General features: G+C 48.4%; 1 protein-coding gene and 1 non-coding gene across 4 annotated transcripts in view; one reads left to right on the top strand and one right to left on the bottom strand.

Annotated features, from left to right (window-relative positions):
* Window positions 1–4025: 4025 nt before the first annotated feature.
* ADCY2 (adenylate cyclase 2) overlaps window positions 4026–19088 on the bottom strand; it is a 441592-nt gene continuing 426529 nt past the window's right edge. For 2 of the 3 annotated variants that reach the window (XM_059063263.2, XM_067030781.1), the window contains 3 exons: window positions 13134–13248; window positions 9798–9922; window positions 4026–4858 (listed from right to left, as the gene is read on the bottom strand). In XM_059063263.2, the coding sequence (XP_058919246.1) occupies window positions 4706–4858; window positions 9798–9922; window positions 13134–13248 (393 nt within the window). In that variant the 3' untranslated portion in view covers window positions 4026–4705. The remainder of the gene's footprint in view (window positions 4859–9797; window positions 9923–13133; window positions 13249–19088) is intronic. The other variant, XM_059063264.2, reaches the window with a different exon arrangement.
* On the top strand, window positions 5130–5236 carry LOC131756438 (U6 spliceosomal RNA). The gene has a single exon (XR_009335622.1). It is a non-coding gene; the product is annotated as a U6 spliceosomal RNA (small nuclear RNA).

The raw sequence follows: 19088 nt of genomic DNA, 5'->3' as shown, positions 1-19088 counted from the left end.
GAATTTTGGAGAACCGAGGACAAAAGCCCCTAGTAGGATGGGTGGCCTCTGTGGGCAGCAGTGCTGCTGTCACCCCTCGGTGGAGAAGCAGCCAGAGGTCACAGGAAGAGATCGGGCTTTGGCACTGGACAGACGTGGGGAGCACGGTGGCTCCTGCATCTTCTAGCTGCACGGGGTAGGGCAAATTGACTCACTTACTTGAGCCCACATTTCCTCAGCTTTAAAGTGGGGTTTCTAAACCTTGAGGAGTTTCTGTGGGAATCCATAAGCCACCGGCGTGTAGTCTTAACCTGCACGATAGGTAGGGGCTGTGACTGTCACTTTGAACAATTTTCTTTTAGGAAGCAGCTGCTGCCTTTAACCAAAGTTAGAAATGTTTACTTTGGAGGTGATTTGAAACTTATTCAAGTATTAAGATATTGGCTATGTTTTTAATGAATGGATCTCTTGGAAGAAATCATCCCTCACCTATCATGATTAAATTTTCCACAGCTTAGCAGTTCATGGGCAGGTGATCTAATTAATTTCAATGCTGCTTCCTCCATTGCTGATTTTATTGTCTTGAGTCTCTAAGGACTTATGACACTGCGTTCCTGGCAATTTCAAGGCTGAATGATTCTTAAATATTTCCTTATACTTTTGAAAATGTTTTTTCACTGTCGGTGTCTTTTATGTTTTTTCAAATAAATAGCAGTTTATTAGGAATGCCTTTGGGTGCATTAACCATGTTTATAGTAACATGATAGAAAATATATAAAGTTTGGGTGATGGAAATTTTTATAAATTATTCTTTCTTCAGTCTTGATTACCAAGAAAGACAAGTCATCTCTAAGAAATGCCTTTGGGGCTTCCCTGGTGGCCCAGTGGTTAAGAATCCGCCTGCCAGTGCAGGGGACACGGGTTCGAGCCCTGGTCCGGGAAGATCCCACATGCCGCGGAGCAACTAAGCCCGTGCACCGCAACTACTGAGCCTGCGCTCTAGAGCCCACGAGCCACAACTACTGAGCCTGCGTGCCACAACTACTGAAGCCCATGCGTCTCGGCCCGTGCTCTGCAACAAGAGAAGCCACCACAATGAGAAGCGCCTGCTCACCACAACTAGAGAAAGCCCGTGTGCAGCAATGAAGATGCAACACAGCCACAAATAAAGAAAAAAAGAAATGCCTTCATCTGAAAGTAGTTGCAATAAATTAATGTCAGGTTATTTTCAGTTACTTTAAGTCAGATTCTACTCCCTTAACCTTCTACGACTTTTAAAAAGCAGGGCTTTAATTGGGCAAGCTTTCAAAAGCACTCATGTTTATTAGGCAGCAAAGGAAAATTATATTTCTTTCAGCATCTTGACTTTTACACCTTAAAGCCAATCAACGAATGCCCATTAGTCATCTTCTCAAAGAAAAACATACATGAAAAGCATTTGTTTTGATTTATTACATTTCCATTTGTCAGTGTTTTTTCAAGAGCAGTGTTGCTGTCTTTCGGAAAGCACACTGAGCTGGGAAAAAGAATAACATGGAAGAGTCATGACAACGTAGACTTTTCTAAACAGATGTATTAAAAATACTGCAGTGTTAAGGGGACTGGACTCACAGTGTTTTTCACGAGAGGGGGGCTTCCTACAAGACCGAGAGGTTAAGGAGGGTTTTGAGGCGAGATGCTTAACGTGTTATCAATGCTGCAGCCATGATGGACGTGGCTGGCGGGTCCTCTCATTTGCATGATTTGCTCACAGCAATGTCCGTGGTTGGTTGCCGGAACTTAGGGAGCCTTGACCACAAGTCACACGTTCAGCTTCAGGAAACAGGCGGTTTCCCCTTCTAGTCTCGTCTTAGTCACTGATCAACTGGGAAACTTTGGACAAACCCCTGAACCTCTCTGCACCTGGCTCCTCTGTTGTAAAATGCAGGGGGGGGGGTCTCAGGCTTGATTGGAGATGAGAATCACGAGGGGGACTTGCTCTGCAAAGCACAGGGAGCGTGCTTCCCTTCCCCACCCCCCCCAGGACTTCTGAGTCGGCAGGTCTGCACTGGGGCCTGAAAAATGTGCATTTCTAACAAGTTCCCGGGAGATGCTGATACTGCTGGCTGGGGACCTCACTTTGAGAGACCCGTGTGTGCACAGCCCTTTGCGAGGTGGACTCTGATGATGACTCTGCTTGCTTTAAAAAGTCTATTGTCTGATAAGGCTGGAGATACAGCTTTGGGGAAAAACAGTTCTCCCCCTGCATCTGGGGCAGGGGCTGAGGGGCACAGTTAAGGGCACTGGGCGAATCACCCATCTGCAGGTGTGTCTACCTTTAAGGGCAGGTGACAAAAAGAGCCCCAGGATGGATGCTGTAGGCTCCAAGGGAGGAAGAACCCACAGGGGCAGTTCGAAGTCCCTGAAACCTAGGGCATCCTAGTCCGGATTTCGGTTACGGTGAAGAGAAATGCCCTTATACTGTTTTTCTTCTCTCAGTCACCTTTTTGGAGAATTAGATGTATAAAGGTCAATGCTGAGTGGCAATTATAGGATCAAAAACTTTCTGACTGGGGCAGACAATTGGACAAGTCATGCCGCATTCCCACTCTGATGATGAAGGCCGGTTATTAATTTCGATCAGCTCTTCTTACCGAGTATGAGCCAAGGCCCTGGCAGGGTGGCCATGTTGATGCTGCAGCACGCTGGGTCCAACAAGCTGGGTACCTGCCAGCCTCTCTCACGGTCATTAGCTCTTTTATTTTTTTATTTTATTTTATTTTATTTATTTTTTTTTCGCCGTATGCAGGCCTCTCACTGTCGTGGCCTCTCCCATTGTGGAGCACAGGCTCCGGACGCGCAGGCCCAGCGGCCATGGCTCACGGGCCCAGCCGCTCCGCGGCACGTGGGATCTTCCCGGACCAGGGCACGAACCCGTGTCTCCTGCATCGGCAGGCGGATTCTCAACCGCTGCGCCACCAGGGGAGCCCTCATTAGCTCTTTTAATCAGCCCTGATCCCGTGAGCTACCAATGAGGAAAAGAGTCCTAAGAGAAACTGAAAAATGTATTCAAAGTCTCACAGCTAGTAAAAAAAAAAACAACAACAAAAAAACAGGGTCAGGGATTAAACGGAGGCCTCCTGCTTCAAGTCCAAGTTCCCAGCCGCTTCCTAATGCACCACTGGGGTCCTCGACTTCTTACAGATGCCTGCCCTGAGCTATGGTGTGCCCAACCAGGCTGGCGTTTTGCGGCTTTGATTTTAAACATCTGATTATGTATGACCTATTTTTCACCCTTTGGCAAATTATGATTTCTTTAGGGGAAGAAAGAAACCACAACTCTTGAGTTGTTCTTCCAGGTCTTCTCTCTTCAAAAATGCATCGAGGTTGGCTTTGGGCCCTCTTTTTTTTTTTTTTTTTTTGATGTGGACCATTTTTAAAGTCTTTATTGAATTTGTTACAATACTGCTTCTGTTTTATGTTTTGGTTTTTCGGCCGTGAGGTCTTACTTAGTTCTCCAACACGGGATCGAACCCGCACCCCCTGCATTGGAAGGTGAAGTCCTAACCCCTGGACCAGGGAAGTGCCTGTGCCTTCTTAAGTCTCCTCAGACATAACAGGCAGCTCGTGGGGCTTTGGTGGCTTCTCGCGTTAGTTCAGACTGTTGTGAGGCTGACGTACCTAGTTCCCAATCATTCGGTGCCTCACAGCTCTACCGCCGTATTACAGTAGATCAGAGTATGTGGACGGAGTGCGTGCCGCTGCTAGTAGAGAACCTTTTTACCAGTAAAATATTTTCCCCTGCAAACGTTCCCTAGAGATGTCAAAATGAAAACAGACCACGTGACACAGTGAAGCATACTGCCTTTCTTCCCAGGGAGTTGTGTAATCAATGATCGGCGTCACAAACTTGGTCCCGATCTGATTTACCCAAGGGGAGTCCAATCTCTGCTTCTGAAGCAACTGCCCGTGGGAGGATCCGTGGAAAACCAACTCAGTTCTGGAGCAAACCGCAGGAGAAAGAAGAAGAGGGCAGGGCGGGGGCGGGGAAGATACAGACTATCAACCAAAGTACATAAAACTTTTAATGAATTAACCTTACAAAAGACAATGGCATCAAAACGTCAGACGTGTTTGGTACAAAACTAGTCCTAGGTTGTAAGAACTAATTCTGGTGATGGATGGTGACGTGCTGCTGGCAGGAGACACGACAGAGCAAAGGGTGACGGAGCCACGGATGCCAGCTGGGCCTGTGGACAGTCACTGCAGTGAGACGCGTGGGTGAACACAGTCGGATTGCATGGGGGGGGGGGTTGACAGGATCAACTTAGTCACACATACTGTGTGTTTTAGTATCAGACTAGCGGATGCGGTTGGCGAGCTACCGTATTTTTCCAGAAAAGAACATGCACCGGAAGATAATATACACCCCCTAGTTTTATTGCCTTAAGAATTTTTGTCTGTTTCGCCTCTCTCCTCTCTGTCGGTTTCTCTGAAGGCTTTTCCGCTGTAACGCACACTCCTTTTCCTTCTGTTCAGAAGTAAGCCCCTCGCCAAGTGGCAGGGCGATCTGGGCACACGTCAGACACCAAACGGCAGGCCACCGGCTCACAGGAATGAGTCTACAGAGGCTCCGGAGGACAGAACAGAGCACACACGTCACAAACGAGGGACAAAGGTGGCAGTCAGAAAGTGTACTGTTATCCTCCTGAAAATACAGTCTTCCTGCCAAAACCGAGGCGACGCTTCAGGATGCCAGGTTGCTCTGGGAAAGGGACCGTGACATCTCTGTGTTCACAAAGTACGTCTTCAGGTCCCCCTTTCCTTTCACGTTGATGATTCCTCGACAGGTGCACGTGTATCCCAGGGTCTGCAGAATGAGGCTCGTCTCCTCAGTAACCTGGAAGCACAGTGACAGGTGAAGAGGTGCTTTAGCGCAGATGCGGACACAACCCTTTCAGAGGGCAGGTGACTGCACGAATAACGGGCCCCCAAATGTTCATGCTCTTTGACCCATTCATCCTACTCCTGAGAAATCAGATGAGAGAATAATCCACGAGGAAGAGCTCTCTGAGGACAATGTTTAATTGAGTGCTGTGAAAGTGAAAAACTGGAAACAACCTAAGTAAGATTCAAGTAATCTCCAGGGTTAAGTAAACTACGATGCTATCGTGCTTGCTTCGGCAGCACATATACTAAAATTGGAATGATACAGAGAAGGTTGGCATGGCCCCCGCGCAAGGATGACACGCGAATTCGTGAAGCGTTCCATATTTTTGAGAGTTAAACTTGGGCCAGACATGCAGTAAGCATTTATTTAAAAATGACTATTGACTACTGTTATTATTTACAGACGTTAGTTACAATTTATAGAACTGAAAAATAATGACATGTTTAATTATAATGATTTTAAAATAAAATTCAAATTTATGGTGTCCTGAAGAAAACAAAAACAAACAAACAAAAAACTACGACTCTATCATGATCAATGTCACGGATCAGACGAAGACATCATGTCGAACTATTTCACCCCCCAAAGAAGAATTAAGCCTGGATCCGTGCCATGATTTTAACCACATGAAGATTATGCTTTCACATGTAAGAGACCTGGAAAAAAGGAAGTAAACCTATGTTGAAGTGGTGGGATTTTGGATGATGTTTATAAATTGTTATTAATGTCATTTCATAAAATAATAAATGCTAATGATAGATTTTAATATAGATGAGAGAAAACACACAAGAAGCAGCACAGTCGACTCTGCAAATGGCCATGTGTTTCAGGTTTAATACACATGAATAAAATGACCTACAACTGAAAGAACATGAGGAATTTGCACCAGCCTAAGGGCGGACAGGATGCTCTGAGTCAGGTCTGGAAAGTCCCCCCCCCCCCACTGGATCGACTCGGGATGCTGAAAGGAGTGACCCCTCCGGGGCAGTCTGTCAATGTGACAGGACTCCTGATTTCCTGCCACTGCACCACGAGGTGAGGACCCCATCTCTGTACTATGTCCTGGTCCTGCTGGGTCAGTGGGCAGGGAAACCTGCTGCGTAGGACGGATCCTCTCTCCGAGGGGAGGGGAGGTGGGTTGTATTGACTTCAGCTTGAGCATGTGCCGTGCCCTCGAGAGAGACCACGCCCAGGACCGAGGGCAGGGGTCTGAGGCTTGTGTGTCACCTCCTGCAAGAGGCATCCTCTCAAGCAGAGAACGTGTGAGGTGCACAGGCTGGGCTACACACCAGACCTCAGCTTCTGAGGTGAGGGACCACCCATCGGGAACGTGGTCCCCCGGCCAGGTCCCCCAGGAGGTATGTGGGACCTGAGCAGAGAGGGAGGGAGCTATTTTCCCAGAAATCCCTGGTAACACTGCTCTGGAACCATGTGAAACGGCAGACGAGGAGGAGGGATTTCATCCCACTTCATCAGAGGAAACGGCCATGCCACCTGTAGGGCCCGGCCCCCTCGGGTATGTGGGTGACACACGTGTGCTGGGCATATGCCACACGACAATTTGGGTTCCGGCGTGGACACCGTCGGGGGCCCGTGTGGTGTTGGGGCAGCAGCAGGGGCAAGGAGCCAGCCGCTTGGTGGCTGAGAGAGGCCTGGAGGATGGACACTGCCAGGGAGCAGAGGCGGCAGTGCACCAAAAGCACAGGAGGGCTGGGCATCTAGAACGCAGGACAGCATCCAGGGGGCCCCAGAAGTAAGGCTGAAGTGTGTGTGTTGTGACAATCGCCAGGGCAGGCTGTGGGAAAGAGCTAGAAAAATCAATCTGTCTTCTGCAGTGTGACCCAGTGGCCGGGCCCTAGCAAAGGGGCCAAAGTGTGGGTCTTTCTGAGCAGAGCAGGAAGGAAAAGGAGGATGCAAAGGCCAGATGCTCACATCCCGCCCTCCCCTGGCCGGGGCCAAGTCCCAGAGGAGGAGGACAGGTTGCAGCTCGGGAACATTAGATAAGAACTGAAAAAATATGGACATAGTCAAGAAAATCAGATGACAAATATATTCTCCTGATTGGAGTTCCTAGGGGCAATCAGAATTAGAGATTGCTACAGACGTTTGGCTTCCGGTCTTCCACGCAGTGAGCAAACACATCGTTTGAAGCCTTGGAGGTTAGTTTTGCAGTTGAGGCTGGTGCTGAGCAGCGCGCCCTTGGCAGTTTTGAGCAGCGCGCCCTTGGCAGTTTTGAGCAGTGCGTGACCTTGGCAGTTTTGCTCAGCGCACCCTTGGCAGTTTTGAGCAGCGCGCCCTTGGCAGTTTTGAGCAGCGCGCCCTTGGCAGTTTTGAGCAGCGCGCCCTTGGCAGTTTTGAGCAGCGCGCCCTTGGCAGTTTTGAGCAGTGCGTGACCTTGGCAGTTTTGCGCAGCGCACCCTTGGCAGTTTTGAGCAGCGCGCCCTTGGCAGTTTTGAGCAGCGCGCCCTTGGCAGTTTTGAGCAGCGCGCCCTTGGCAGTTTTGCGCAGCGCGCCCTTGGCAGTTTTGAGCAGCGCGCCCTTGGCAGTTTTGAGCTGGCCATTGAATCTGTCTCACCAACCACACAATTATCGTGACGTTCAGAGGGGGGCCATCAGCCTAATTAACTCCAGCTATGATTCCTCCAAGTCCAGGGGAAGCGTGGCTGTGGGATGAGGGGTTTCCTATGCTGTGCTTGGGGCATCGGAAGCATGGTGGGAGTGTAATCCTCTTTAATAAAAAGAACTTGTTCTTCAGGCCCAGGGGAAGCTTTAAATATTCTCAGCATCATTTTAAATTTTTCCTGGCATCTCACTACTGTGTTTTTTTGGCACAGAAATGGAAATGAGAGGCTAGTGGAGCTGGGGTGAGCTCTGCCCTCCGGAGAAGAAAACCTACCCAGATGCGGACCCTCCAGCCGCTGAGCTGAGGGAACGCGCAGGCCTGCGGAAGACATCCCTCACTCTGGATGGGCTGAAACCTGTCTGGTTCCCTCCCCGGGCTCGGAGAAAGCGCACAGAGACGTCCAGGTGGCTGCACCGCACTGAGTCACAGGGACTTTTATGAGGCCCAGTCTCCTCTCAGAGACACACGTGATCATTGTTGACATTGACCTGTAGGGGGTTTACGGTCTCCGGGGGGGCACGCTCCCCTGACCGGCCTCGCTCAGATTGCTTTTGATACTTATCTTAAGTGCTTGAAAACCGCTTGGAGAGTCGTGCAGCATGCATCTTCCGAACGTTCCTGGTGTGGGGTGGAGGCCTGGGTTGGCCCACGGTGGGCAAATGTGTCCCTGGTAGGAGCCTGCCTTTCTCCCCACCAAGCCGAAGGCCCGGGCTGCCCAGGATCACTGGGGCATCCCCGGCACGGGGAGCCGCCAGCCATGTACAGACAGAAAGCCCTAGTCAGAGGAGCCCCATTTTGGCTGAGCGATTGGTCTGGGGCGGATCCCGTGAGAACAGCCAGCCCTCTTTTTCCTTGGCGGTGGCCCATTTGTCCGGGAAGGCCTGGGATATTTCCTCTCCTCCTCCATACTCCTCTCTCTCTCTCTCTCTCTCTCTCTCTCTCTCTCTCTCTCTCTCTCTCTCTCTTCTCTTTGTTGGATGGTTGCTAACGTTTCAGCAACTGCTGACTCATATTCTGACTGCAAGGCGAACACGTAGAAGTCACGTGTGCCACCTTCCATCTAGAGGTCAAGCTCTGCCTGAGAAAGGCCACAGAGACAGGATCCTCTCGGAAGAATGAGGTAGAGGCACGCTGAAAGCAAGAGAGCTACGCAGGGGGTTCACGAAAAGCCCCTTCTCGGTGACGCTGGAGCTGACAGCTTCCTGCAGGGGTTAACAGTGGACTCCAGTGTCCATCGTACTTTTGGGAGGCAGGGTTATTTGAGCATTTCCGCCAAGCTGAGGCACAGAACAGGGGCTCAGGGAATTCTCTGAAGAGGACAAAAAGCTGGTAAAGCCTGTTAGTTGTGTCCAGTGATTTTCATACAAACTCGCCATTTGGCAGGAATTTATCTTCCAGGAGACGACAAAGCTGGGGTGAAATGTGGAACCATTGCTTTTTCTTTTTTTTTGCGGTACGCAGGCCTCTCACCGCTGTGGCCTCTCCCGTTGCGGAGCACAGGCTCCGACGCGCAGGCTCAGCGGCCCCGGCTCACGGGCCCAGCCGCTCCGGGGCAAGTGGGATCTTCCCGGACCGGGGCACGAACCCGCGTCCCCTGCATCGGCAGGCAGATTCTCAACCACTGCGCCACCAGGGAAGCCTGGAACGCGCGCGCGCGCGCGCACATACACACACACGTCCTTCTCGTTTGGAGAGTGAGTCTGTCTCGTTGTAGGTGCTGGTGCTGCGACCCAAGCAGGCGTGCGCAGTCACCACTGCTTTTAACTTGTCAGATCTTGGAATTCTCCCCCTTGGGTGGATTCCAGAGCCTTCCAGTCATTTCCAGATATCCGGATCCCATGCTAGTCTGATCTAGTACTGTCATTTCGCCTCACTCCCTTTCGTCTCTTCCTCTCCGCAGCTGGCCCCTTCCCTCATCCTCCAAGTTCAGCCCCCGGGGAGAGGGAGGCAGGTGGTCACGTCTGGTCTGGGTTATACCAAGGAGAAGGGCACCCCTGCCGCCCCTCCCATCAGGTGGCCGCACTGCCCTGTCGGTCGCTGTGATCACCTATTTTCCCAAATGCAATAACCTTCATACTATTTCACAAGTTTTATGGTTCACAGTGAATGCAGAAACGAATTAGTATTTCCCCAATAAAAAGTTTAACTAGATTACAAAGTTTACTTTCTTCCCTCCGTTTTAATATGTTACCCTTATTATATACTTATTCGTGGTTCCCAAGAGGACAGACGTGGTGGATAAGGACAGAGCAGAGACTAAATTACCTGGATTTTGTCCAGGACGCCCGTGCTGTCCATCCTACTGGCCACATTTACGGTGTTGCCCCAGATATCGTACTGTGGCTTCTGAGCTCCGATCACGCCGGCTATCACAGGGCCATGGTTAATACCTGTGACACACCAGAACCAGCTGAGCACGATTCGAGTCATGAACTTGACAGCGTAAGCAACTGTCTCAAACAGGAAAGCTTTACAAGACCATCCCTGAACCATCATTACGCAGCAAACATTCGCCCAACTCATGGAACTCTAAAACAAAGGACCGTAATTCGTCTAACTTCATCATCTCAAGAACAGTAAAATGACTGTCTTTCTTCCTCTTCTTGATTCGCGCTCATATGTCTGTTTATCATTATTCCGTCATAGCGTAAAATGGGTATACTTTATAAAACTCAACATTGTAATCGTTTTTCTATGATGCCACATGATCTTAGGCAAGAGATGATTGTCTTGTTTTCCGATAGTTTCGTGGTTAATTACTTCTGAAATGCACCTATTTTAATTTTAACCGGCCACAGCGAGTCCGTGAACTCTCCTTGTCGGCCGTCCTGCCGCTGGTGGACTTCTGGGTTCCCTCTAACGTTTTGCTTAAACCACCACCAGCCCCTTGAGATGTGTGCTGCATTTTCTACCTGCCGCGTACTATTCTGTGGGCTTGACATGTACCAGCTTCTAATTCTCACAGACCCCTGCCTGGGGTCTTCCCCCACCCCCAGTGTAGCAAGTAGGATGATTCCTACTTGTCCTGAGAACTCATGAGGTTCAAACACACGGACCCACAGTTGTTACGGGCGTCGCAGGGAGGCAGGCCACAGAAATAGAAACAGAGGTATTGACACTGGTTGATTTCCGCCCCCCCTATATTTTCTCCTGGATCTAAGACCCCCTCCTCCCCAGCCTTACTGCAGTAATCAAATCGTATGGATTAATGAGGGTGTTTCTGAGAGATTTCATTCCCCACTACTGAACTGCTTTGTGTTACAAGACCAGTTATAGGTCGGGGGCAAAGCCTCCCCTTTGCAATGGAAAGGGGGGCAGGCAACACAGCACAAACGTTGTTCCACAAAATCCCTGAAGGTACGCAAGAGTGAGAAAGAAGTTCTCCTTTGCTTTTGTGGAGTGTTCAGGAAAATGCAAATCTCTGTTTCAGACATCCCAAATAATTTATTCCTGCTGCTGGCCGGCGATCTTGGACACCACTGCCCTGAGCTGTCCTGGCTCTGAGTCCTGCTTGGTCAGTGACTCTGGGCCGCTATTGCTGGCAGCGAAGTGATCTCTGCTGAGGCGCAGGAGCGCGCTGGATTTGCGGTTCCCGCTCACTGACTGACTCTACAGCTTTTCACGTGGACAAGGACGTCAGGAGCAAGTTTGGCTCTTACTACGTATCATGCTTTGGTAGGGGCTAATAGTACCCTTCTGAGTTCCTACCGTGAACTGCCACTGGATGGAACTATGTCCAAAGATGGGGCTGGGAAGCTGCCCTTGGGAGAGACGGAGGGTCTGGGGGAAGGCAAGCTCAGAGGCCACGCTGAGCAGGGCTTCCGCAGACATCTAAAAGAGCTGGTGTGTGCGGTGAGCGTATAGATATTAATAGTTATTCAATAAGCAGTGTAAAGTAAGCACTCAGTAAGTACCTACTGAAGGAAGTCCATTGACTTGCTCACACTAATTTGGAAAATATTGTTATGGTCCAGACCAAGAACCCTGGGCTTTTGATGTGACACATATGACTAGCAAAGAGTTGTCCCGTTCCCCTCGCGGTGAAGGGCAATACTGTTTTGGTCCATACGTATTTGACAACAGATGGGGTGGGAGGCTGGGGTCAGCAGACGTAAGCTTTTCTATGTAGAATGGATAAACCACAAGGTCCTACTGTAGAGCACAGGGAACTATATTCAATATCCTATGATAAACCATAATGGAAAAGAATATTAAAAAAAGAATGTATGTATGCGTATAACTGCATCACTTTGCTGTACAGCAGAAATTAACACAACACTGTAAATCAACTGTACTTCAGTTAAAGAAAAAAAGAGACTATTTGACAGGGGTCATTCTGCCATGCAATTGATTTCGTTTTTTAAGGAGCATACTGTGAAAGTTTGAGGAGCCCATTTTCCAAGCTGTTAAGGCAATAAAAAGCTCCAGGTGAAAGGGCCGCCTCCACTTTTGATGGGGGCAGCTTCCTGCCCACCTGGCCCTTCTCATCTTTGTATGGGTGGAGCCAGATAAAGGTCCACTGGGCACACAGATGAGAAGGTCTAAATAAAAATGTGTTCAGATGCTCACAATAAGAGATACATGCAGTGAAGAGAATCCCATTTGCTCAAGAAATGTATAATATTTCTGGGTTTTACAATTCAGAGGAATTGTAAAGGAAGAAAATAGCCCCCAATATTGGGATTTTTTAAAGTTGAAGTCTGTATGCAAGAGAGGTGAAAAGCCACTCAGATGGATTTTGTTAAAAGGACTACTCTTATATGGACTTGCTTTCAGAAGCAGCAAGATATGTTGCCAAGAACAGCATAAAATGGTCAAAGAAGCTCTTACAAATCACAGATGGCTGCAAGTGACCGTGCAGACGTCACAAGGCGGTGCTTGCAGACCTGAGGGTTTAAAACACACTTCTTTTGGACAGACATTTGTCAAAGGCAAGGGAGCATGAAACATGCTCAAGAATCAACTTAAAGCAAGGGAAGAACTTACTTGAATTTTTTTTTTTTTTTCTTGGAAGAAAGTTGTTTTCTTTCTCCGGGATCTGAACATTCAATCTGAAAAGCTCCAGCTCTGTTACAATTTAAGACACAGTTCGGGTTCTTATAGGTTGTGACCCCAGGAGTGTGGGACTATTCCAGCAATTCCAAGATGCATTTTTAAAAAACAGTCTTTACATCTTTGAAGTCTGGATGCATCTTAGAGCCCGTAGTGGGTCCTACTATCATAAAATGATGCAGGGGTTTACAGTCAGGCTTGCATCAGCTCCTGGCATGGCTGAAGGCTGAGCCTACCATGACCTGCAGAAATGGCCGTGTCTGGAGGGACTGAAGTCCACTTCTGAAAGCAAGTGTTGCAGCCTGGGTGCAACCAAAGCAGGCGTTCGGGTGCTTTTTTTTTTTTTTTTTTTTTTCTGGTTGGCACCCAAGTGCCTCAGGAGCTCATAGCTGCCCTGGGCCCTTCCGCCTGCCGTCCAGTCCTGCCGTTCCAACGACGCATTTGTCACCGTACCGCACCGACATTGCAAGGATCGCGACCTTTCTGTGAACCTGTTCCTGACGCCAGGCCTTCTCCACAGCCCACCCCGGATCTCCCCAACGAACCTACCTACTCGTAACTTGAAGTCGTTGAAGGAGTGCTTGTTGATGGCGTCCAGCTTCCCCACCAGGGCGAACGCAAACTCCACCATGGTGCCAATGTGCATGTACTGCCTCTCGGGCTCCTGAAAGAAAAGGGGCTCAGTGGGCGGGGCTGAGGGCTCAGCGGGCGGGGCAAGGCTCCTTCAGGCGCAGGATGCACGCTCTTGCCTCTGGCCTCCTCGGCGGAGGGGGTGTCGTGGCTGAATTGTGTACCCCCCCAAATTCACATATTGAAGTCCTAACCCCCAGGACCTCAGAATGTGGCTGCATTTGAAGACAGGGTCTTTAAAGAAGGAATTACGACTAAATCAGGCCGTTAGTATGACCTATCTGGTGTGACTGGTGTCCCTATGGGAAGAGGAGATGAGGACACAGACACACCCAGAGAGACCACGTGAAGACGCAGTGGGAAGGCGGTGTTCTACAGGCCCAGGAGACAAGCCTCAGAAGAAACCTTCCCCGTCGGCACGTTGACCTCAGGCTTCCGGCCTCCAGCACTGTCAGAACATAAACGTCTGTTGTTTTAGCTGCCCGGTCTGTGTTACTTTGTTACGGCAGCCTAAGCAGACTTACACGGGGGCTGTAACCATTTTCTGCCTTTACTGGTCCCGGGGCGGTTTATCAGCCCTTGAGGAACAGAGCTATCACCCATATGGAGCTGAAGGAAAAGTCCAAGATTTCCGGTGAAGATACGCGGAAATTTCTACTTCTTTTTACTATTAATTTGTATTTATGATTCCTGTTACGAATTCATATTTACCATTAATTTGCAACACCTATTCTGTTTGTATTTACTTTTGAAGCTCATCCTTTTGAAAATTATATTTTTGGTTATATTTAAAAAACAGATTCCTTATCAGTATTTGTATATCACCTATAAAAATGTATTCATTTACACGTCCTGAAGGTCCCCCAGTTTTGGGGGGCATAATTTTATTTTACTCTCTATTTATTTGCTCGCTTGCTTATTTATTTTTTAAATTAATTTTCATTGGAGTGGTTAGGTGCACGGGATGGTTTGGAACACAGCTTCGGAAGGCTGAACCGAAATGCAGCGCCAGAGCTGCCGTCAGGCTCTTGGTATGGACGTCCTCTCCGTCTTTCTTTGGTCTCCCTGCCTGGCCTGTGAGCTCCACAAGGGCAGAGACTATGTTCTGTTAACCCGCAGACACACGCAACAGCGAAGTGCCTGGTGCAGGAGAAGCACTTAGTAAACGTCTAATGAGAGACTGCACATCGGTTGACCGTCCGGTAGCCGGGCGGGGCGTGACGTCCGCGAGGAGCAGCGAGAGAGTCCCCAGCTGCGGTGCAAGGTCAAAGCCGAGGCATGCTCCCGTGGGGAGTATCCGCCCAGAGGCACCACTCACGTGTCCACTGCAGTGGGCGAGGGCTCCAAGGGAGGAAACAGAAACAAAATATCAGAGGGGTGACCTGGGGGAGGCCCTCAGCCTGGACGGGGCGGGGCTCAGTAAAGGACCCCTGAAATACTTGAGAGGACAGAACACGGGGCCTTCGCGGGTCTCGCGCTGTGATTTCTGGGACAGGTGTTCATCCCCGGGGCCCCAGGGGAGTTCAGTCAGAGGTGGAGAAAGCTCTCGGGGGCGTTGGAAGAGGAGGCACCCGGTGACCGGTGGGGGCCGTACTCCGCGGAGGGTGAAGATAGAAACCAGCTCTGAGGGTTTCCGGGGGGCATGACTGGGAAGGAAAACGGACAGAACCCGCCCACTCAAGATGCCAGGAAGACGGAGCAAAGCACGGTAACAGCTAAGGGAAAGAGGAACGCGGCAAGAGGGCGATCCAGTGACCCACGCGGCCTTCTGATAATGCCAGTGAAGGGGGTAGCACTAAAGCAAGCCTCCCAACCTGGGCACTGCTGACATTTGGGTGGGCTCATTCTTTGTTGGGGGGTGTCCTGCACACTGCAGGGTGTTGAGCAGCGCCCCTGCCTCTGCCCACTAGATGCCAAGAGCATCTCTCCTTCCAGTGTGACAACCAAGAAGGTCTCCAGACATTGCCAAATGTCCCCTGGGGAACAAAACTGCTCCCAATTGAGACCACTGCACTAAACTTTATATATATACACACACACACACACACACACACACACACACACACACACACACACACATATACACGTATATATAGGTATATATATATATGAAGGGGGAAGAGGAATTAAAGTTCTGGCTCAGAGATAAAGATTTCTTCCTTCCTTTCCTCGAGTGAATTGTATCATTCTAGAAGAAGATGGATGAAATACTAGTGTTGCCATAAATCCGCAACTTAAAAGTGTGGGAGCAAAACCAAACAATTTAAAATATTAGAACCATGAAGCAGACTGTCAGCTAACTTTGGTGGAAATGCAGAGAGTCATTTCTTAAGAACAGTTACACTTTTCCATCAGGGCTTGCTAATATCTCTTGTCTCATGACTTAGGGGGAAGACATGATTTGGAGGTATATGCAGTCAGTTGGAAAGCATCTTGCTCCTTGACGGGAGGCATGAGCTGTTAAATCAACAGGCAGGATCCTGTGCCGCAAAAATTACAACTGTCCTGTCAAGGAGCACAGACTGGCCATGGGAGAAATGGTTTGCTTTTCACGGAATCAAGGTGCAGCAAACAAGCCTCTCTGCCTGATAAATGACTGCCCAATCTGTTTCCAGGTAGTAGGCTTCAAATGCGGGTTTGATGTGACCTCCGTGATAAATGAAGAGGCTGAGCTCTGGGAGTGGGGTTTAAATCCAACGTCAAGGACTCATTTGGGCTTAGTAAAGCCTAGAGAAAATTATGCTCAGTCTCTAGAAGAGCTCAGTTCACTTCAAGAAGTCCTTATAACTGAACTTTTGATAAATGTTTGATGACAGCCTGAAACAGCTCTTTCTTCCATGATCCAAATAATTTCTCCCATCTCCAAATATTTAACTGACTTCTAGCTACACAGCGAGACCACTCATTCAGTTTCCTGGAACACATTTGGCAAGCTGTTTGTTTTGCAAGTTTCACCTGCATGGAATGTGGCATAAAGTAAATGCATGTTTATCGAGGTTATTTTATAACCCAAGCGACTGGTATTGACCGAGGTGAAATTAACACAAGCCTCTGCTCCGGGCTTCTCCTCTCTTTCCTCCTCGCCTTCCTCTATCCATCAAAATCCACTGCATCCCTGCTGTGTTCAGGTGCTCGTCTGATTCTGAAGATTCGGAACTGCTGTCTAAGGAGCACTTAGTTCTGCTGCCTGGGGCTCCTGGGAGAACGGATCAGACCTCACAGTTCTCTGAAGGAAAGTCATCCCAACCAGGTGAGCTGCTGAGTGTCCCAGCATGGAGATGGGCCCTCACCTGGGAGCTCAGGGCATCTGAGTTTCAGGCACCTTTTGGAGAGCAGGACTGGAACTCACAGCTTCCCAGTGTTTACCCAAACTCGGAGGCATGAAATAATATTTATGGAAAATGGCCTGATTCCTGGGTCATCTGTGGATTCCTCTGTATCCAGTGAACTTGGATTAAACTGGACGCAATGTTCTCCACCTGATCTCACTCTACCGAAGAATGCATCTGATTAAAATATGCATTAAGAGATGTTCTAGCTAACAACCTCCCCCCTCAATGTGTTAAACCGTTTTCCATAAGGAAGTCACCAAGCGCAATGATCACTACAGAGCCATCCTAATGGTTATGAGGGCCTGTTTGTTAGAGCCTGGGTCAGGGGCCCAGGGGAGCCTTATGAACACTAAAGCACTGCACTTGTGTTGGCTGCTGGAAATTTCGGAACAATTAACGGCAATAGCGTGTGTGTATGCATGTCCTTAATCCTCACAGCGCCTCCCGTGAAGGAATGCCTGTCTTTATCCCCATTAGGCAGATGGGAAAGGGAAACCCAGAGAGGTTAATAACTTGTGTAAGTGGCTTTGCAGGTGGGCAATCTGACTCCAGGGACCTCAATCTTCATTTACTCTAAAGGTAATGGATTAAATACTCCATTCAAAAGACACAGAGTGGCTGATAGGTTACAAAAAAAAAAAAAAAATCCATTTATATGCTGCCTACAAGAGACTCACTTCAAATCTAAAGACACACTCAGACTGAAAGTGTGGGCATGGGAAAAAGGTATTCCGTGCAAATGGAAACAAAAAGAAAGCTAAGGTATCAATACCTAACATCAGCCAAATAAACCTCACCAGCTTGCCTCCTTCCCCGTGTGCATCTTGAATGCTATTTGATTTTCATTTTATTGCATCATCCTCATTTTTGTTTCTATCTTATCTTTCAACTTCCTCGCATGTTAGTTTATTAATTTAAAACTATGTTTGCATTGCGTCCATTTTTGTAAGCTTCTTAAGGGAGAGATTTAAATAAAATAGGCACAAACATGTAGACAAGTAGGTAAGCCTTTTTCCTTGATAGTCTGGCTGCTAAAATGGTGACAGCTGTGTTGGATGATGTGTCTAAGAGATACTCAGCTGATGGAAAACTATATCCAAGCATTGCTCATTTATGGCTCTGGAACTGGCCACCACCCATGTGCATGACTGGAATTCTACTTGGGTGCCTTATTGAAAACTCAAACTTGTAAGTCTAAAACTATTATTTCTATTTACTCTCCCATTAACAGCTCTTATTCTTGACTCTTCTACTTTGGCTAATGGTGTCATCCATTTCAGATCCCTAAACTGGAAACCTGAGATTCAGACAGCTCCCTCCATCCTGCTTCCTCAGCTCCCAAGTCCATCTCCCATGGACACGCTTCTCCCATTCACCTCTTTCTTTATTTTCTTCGTTTCTTTATTTTCATTGTTTATACTGTGACCACTACTTTTCTGAAAGTAGGAAGTTCACTAAATAATTGCCAGCACTTTTGAGTCAGACAAAGTTGGGTCCAGCTCCAGGTTCTACAATCATCAGCTGCATGGCCTTGGCTGAGTCACTTAACTTCTCTGGGGCTCAGTTTCCTCATCTGTGAATTGAAACAATAACTACCAGTCTTGTAGGGTTGTGGTTAAGATGGAATGAATTCATATGGGCAGCACGTTCAGCCTGCATCCCTGAGGCTCAGGATTTATTTAGTTTCCTTCATGATAGGTTAGAGAAGCACATCACTCTGCTTGACATGAAAAGCTTCTAGGAGGAAAATGTCAGCAGGAATTGCCTTATGCCCTAGTTTAGTACTTCCCCCCCTTTCCACACACTGAGCAACCTACACTGATGTGTGGCTTCAACAACAACCTAAGTGTCTGAAATGTTAAGTATCTTTGAGATTCTCAGTGTGTATAGAGAAGAGTGATGGTTCTTCCTTCAGTGTTTGTTTCCTATTAGTAGCATTAAAGTAGGAGGGCATTTCTCTCTCCACTTACCCTACATCACGATACCTTTGGTGTTTGTGCAAAAATACACAGCACTGAGATATTGCTTTTCATTTCAGCAGAGACCAAAACTATCTTCTACTTTTGCCAGTAAAGGAAACTATGGTTATGAGTTTCAACATATGCCTTAGTTACTAAGAAACTGGCAGCAGAAGATCTGAGAATGATCCCTTACTTCTTCCCTGATCAACTTGGTGGAGTGTCCTAAAGTTTCACCAAAATTCATATGAGGAAGCCTGATTCCCCAATGCGATGGTATTGGGAGGTGGAGCTTTGGGGAAGTAATTAGGTCACATGGGTGGAGCCCTCACGAATGGGATTCGTGCCCTTATAAGAAGAGACAGGAGAGAGCTGCTTCCTCTCTCTCTTTCTCTGCTCTCCATCTGCACCGAATGAGGACACAGAGAGAAGACGGCCATCTGCAAACCAGAAAGAGGGCCCTCGCCAGACGCCAAATCTGCAGACTTGATCTCAGACCCCCCGGCTTCCAGAACTGTGAGAAATAAATGTTGTTTGTGACCCAGTCTATGGCAATTTCTTACAGCAGCCCAGGTGAGACACCT

Source organism: Kogia breviceps, chromosome 4 (genome assembly GCF_026419965.1).
Source record: "Kogia breviceps isolate mKogBre1 chromosome 4, mKogBre1 haplotype 1, whole genome shotgun sequence".
Classification (NCBI taxonomy): domain Eukaryota; kingdom Metazoa; phylum Chordata; class Mammalia; order Artiodactyla; family Physeteridae; genus Kogia; species Kogia breviceps.
This window is presented reverse-complemented; position numbering and strand designations above follow the sequence as displayed.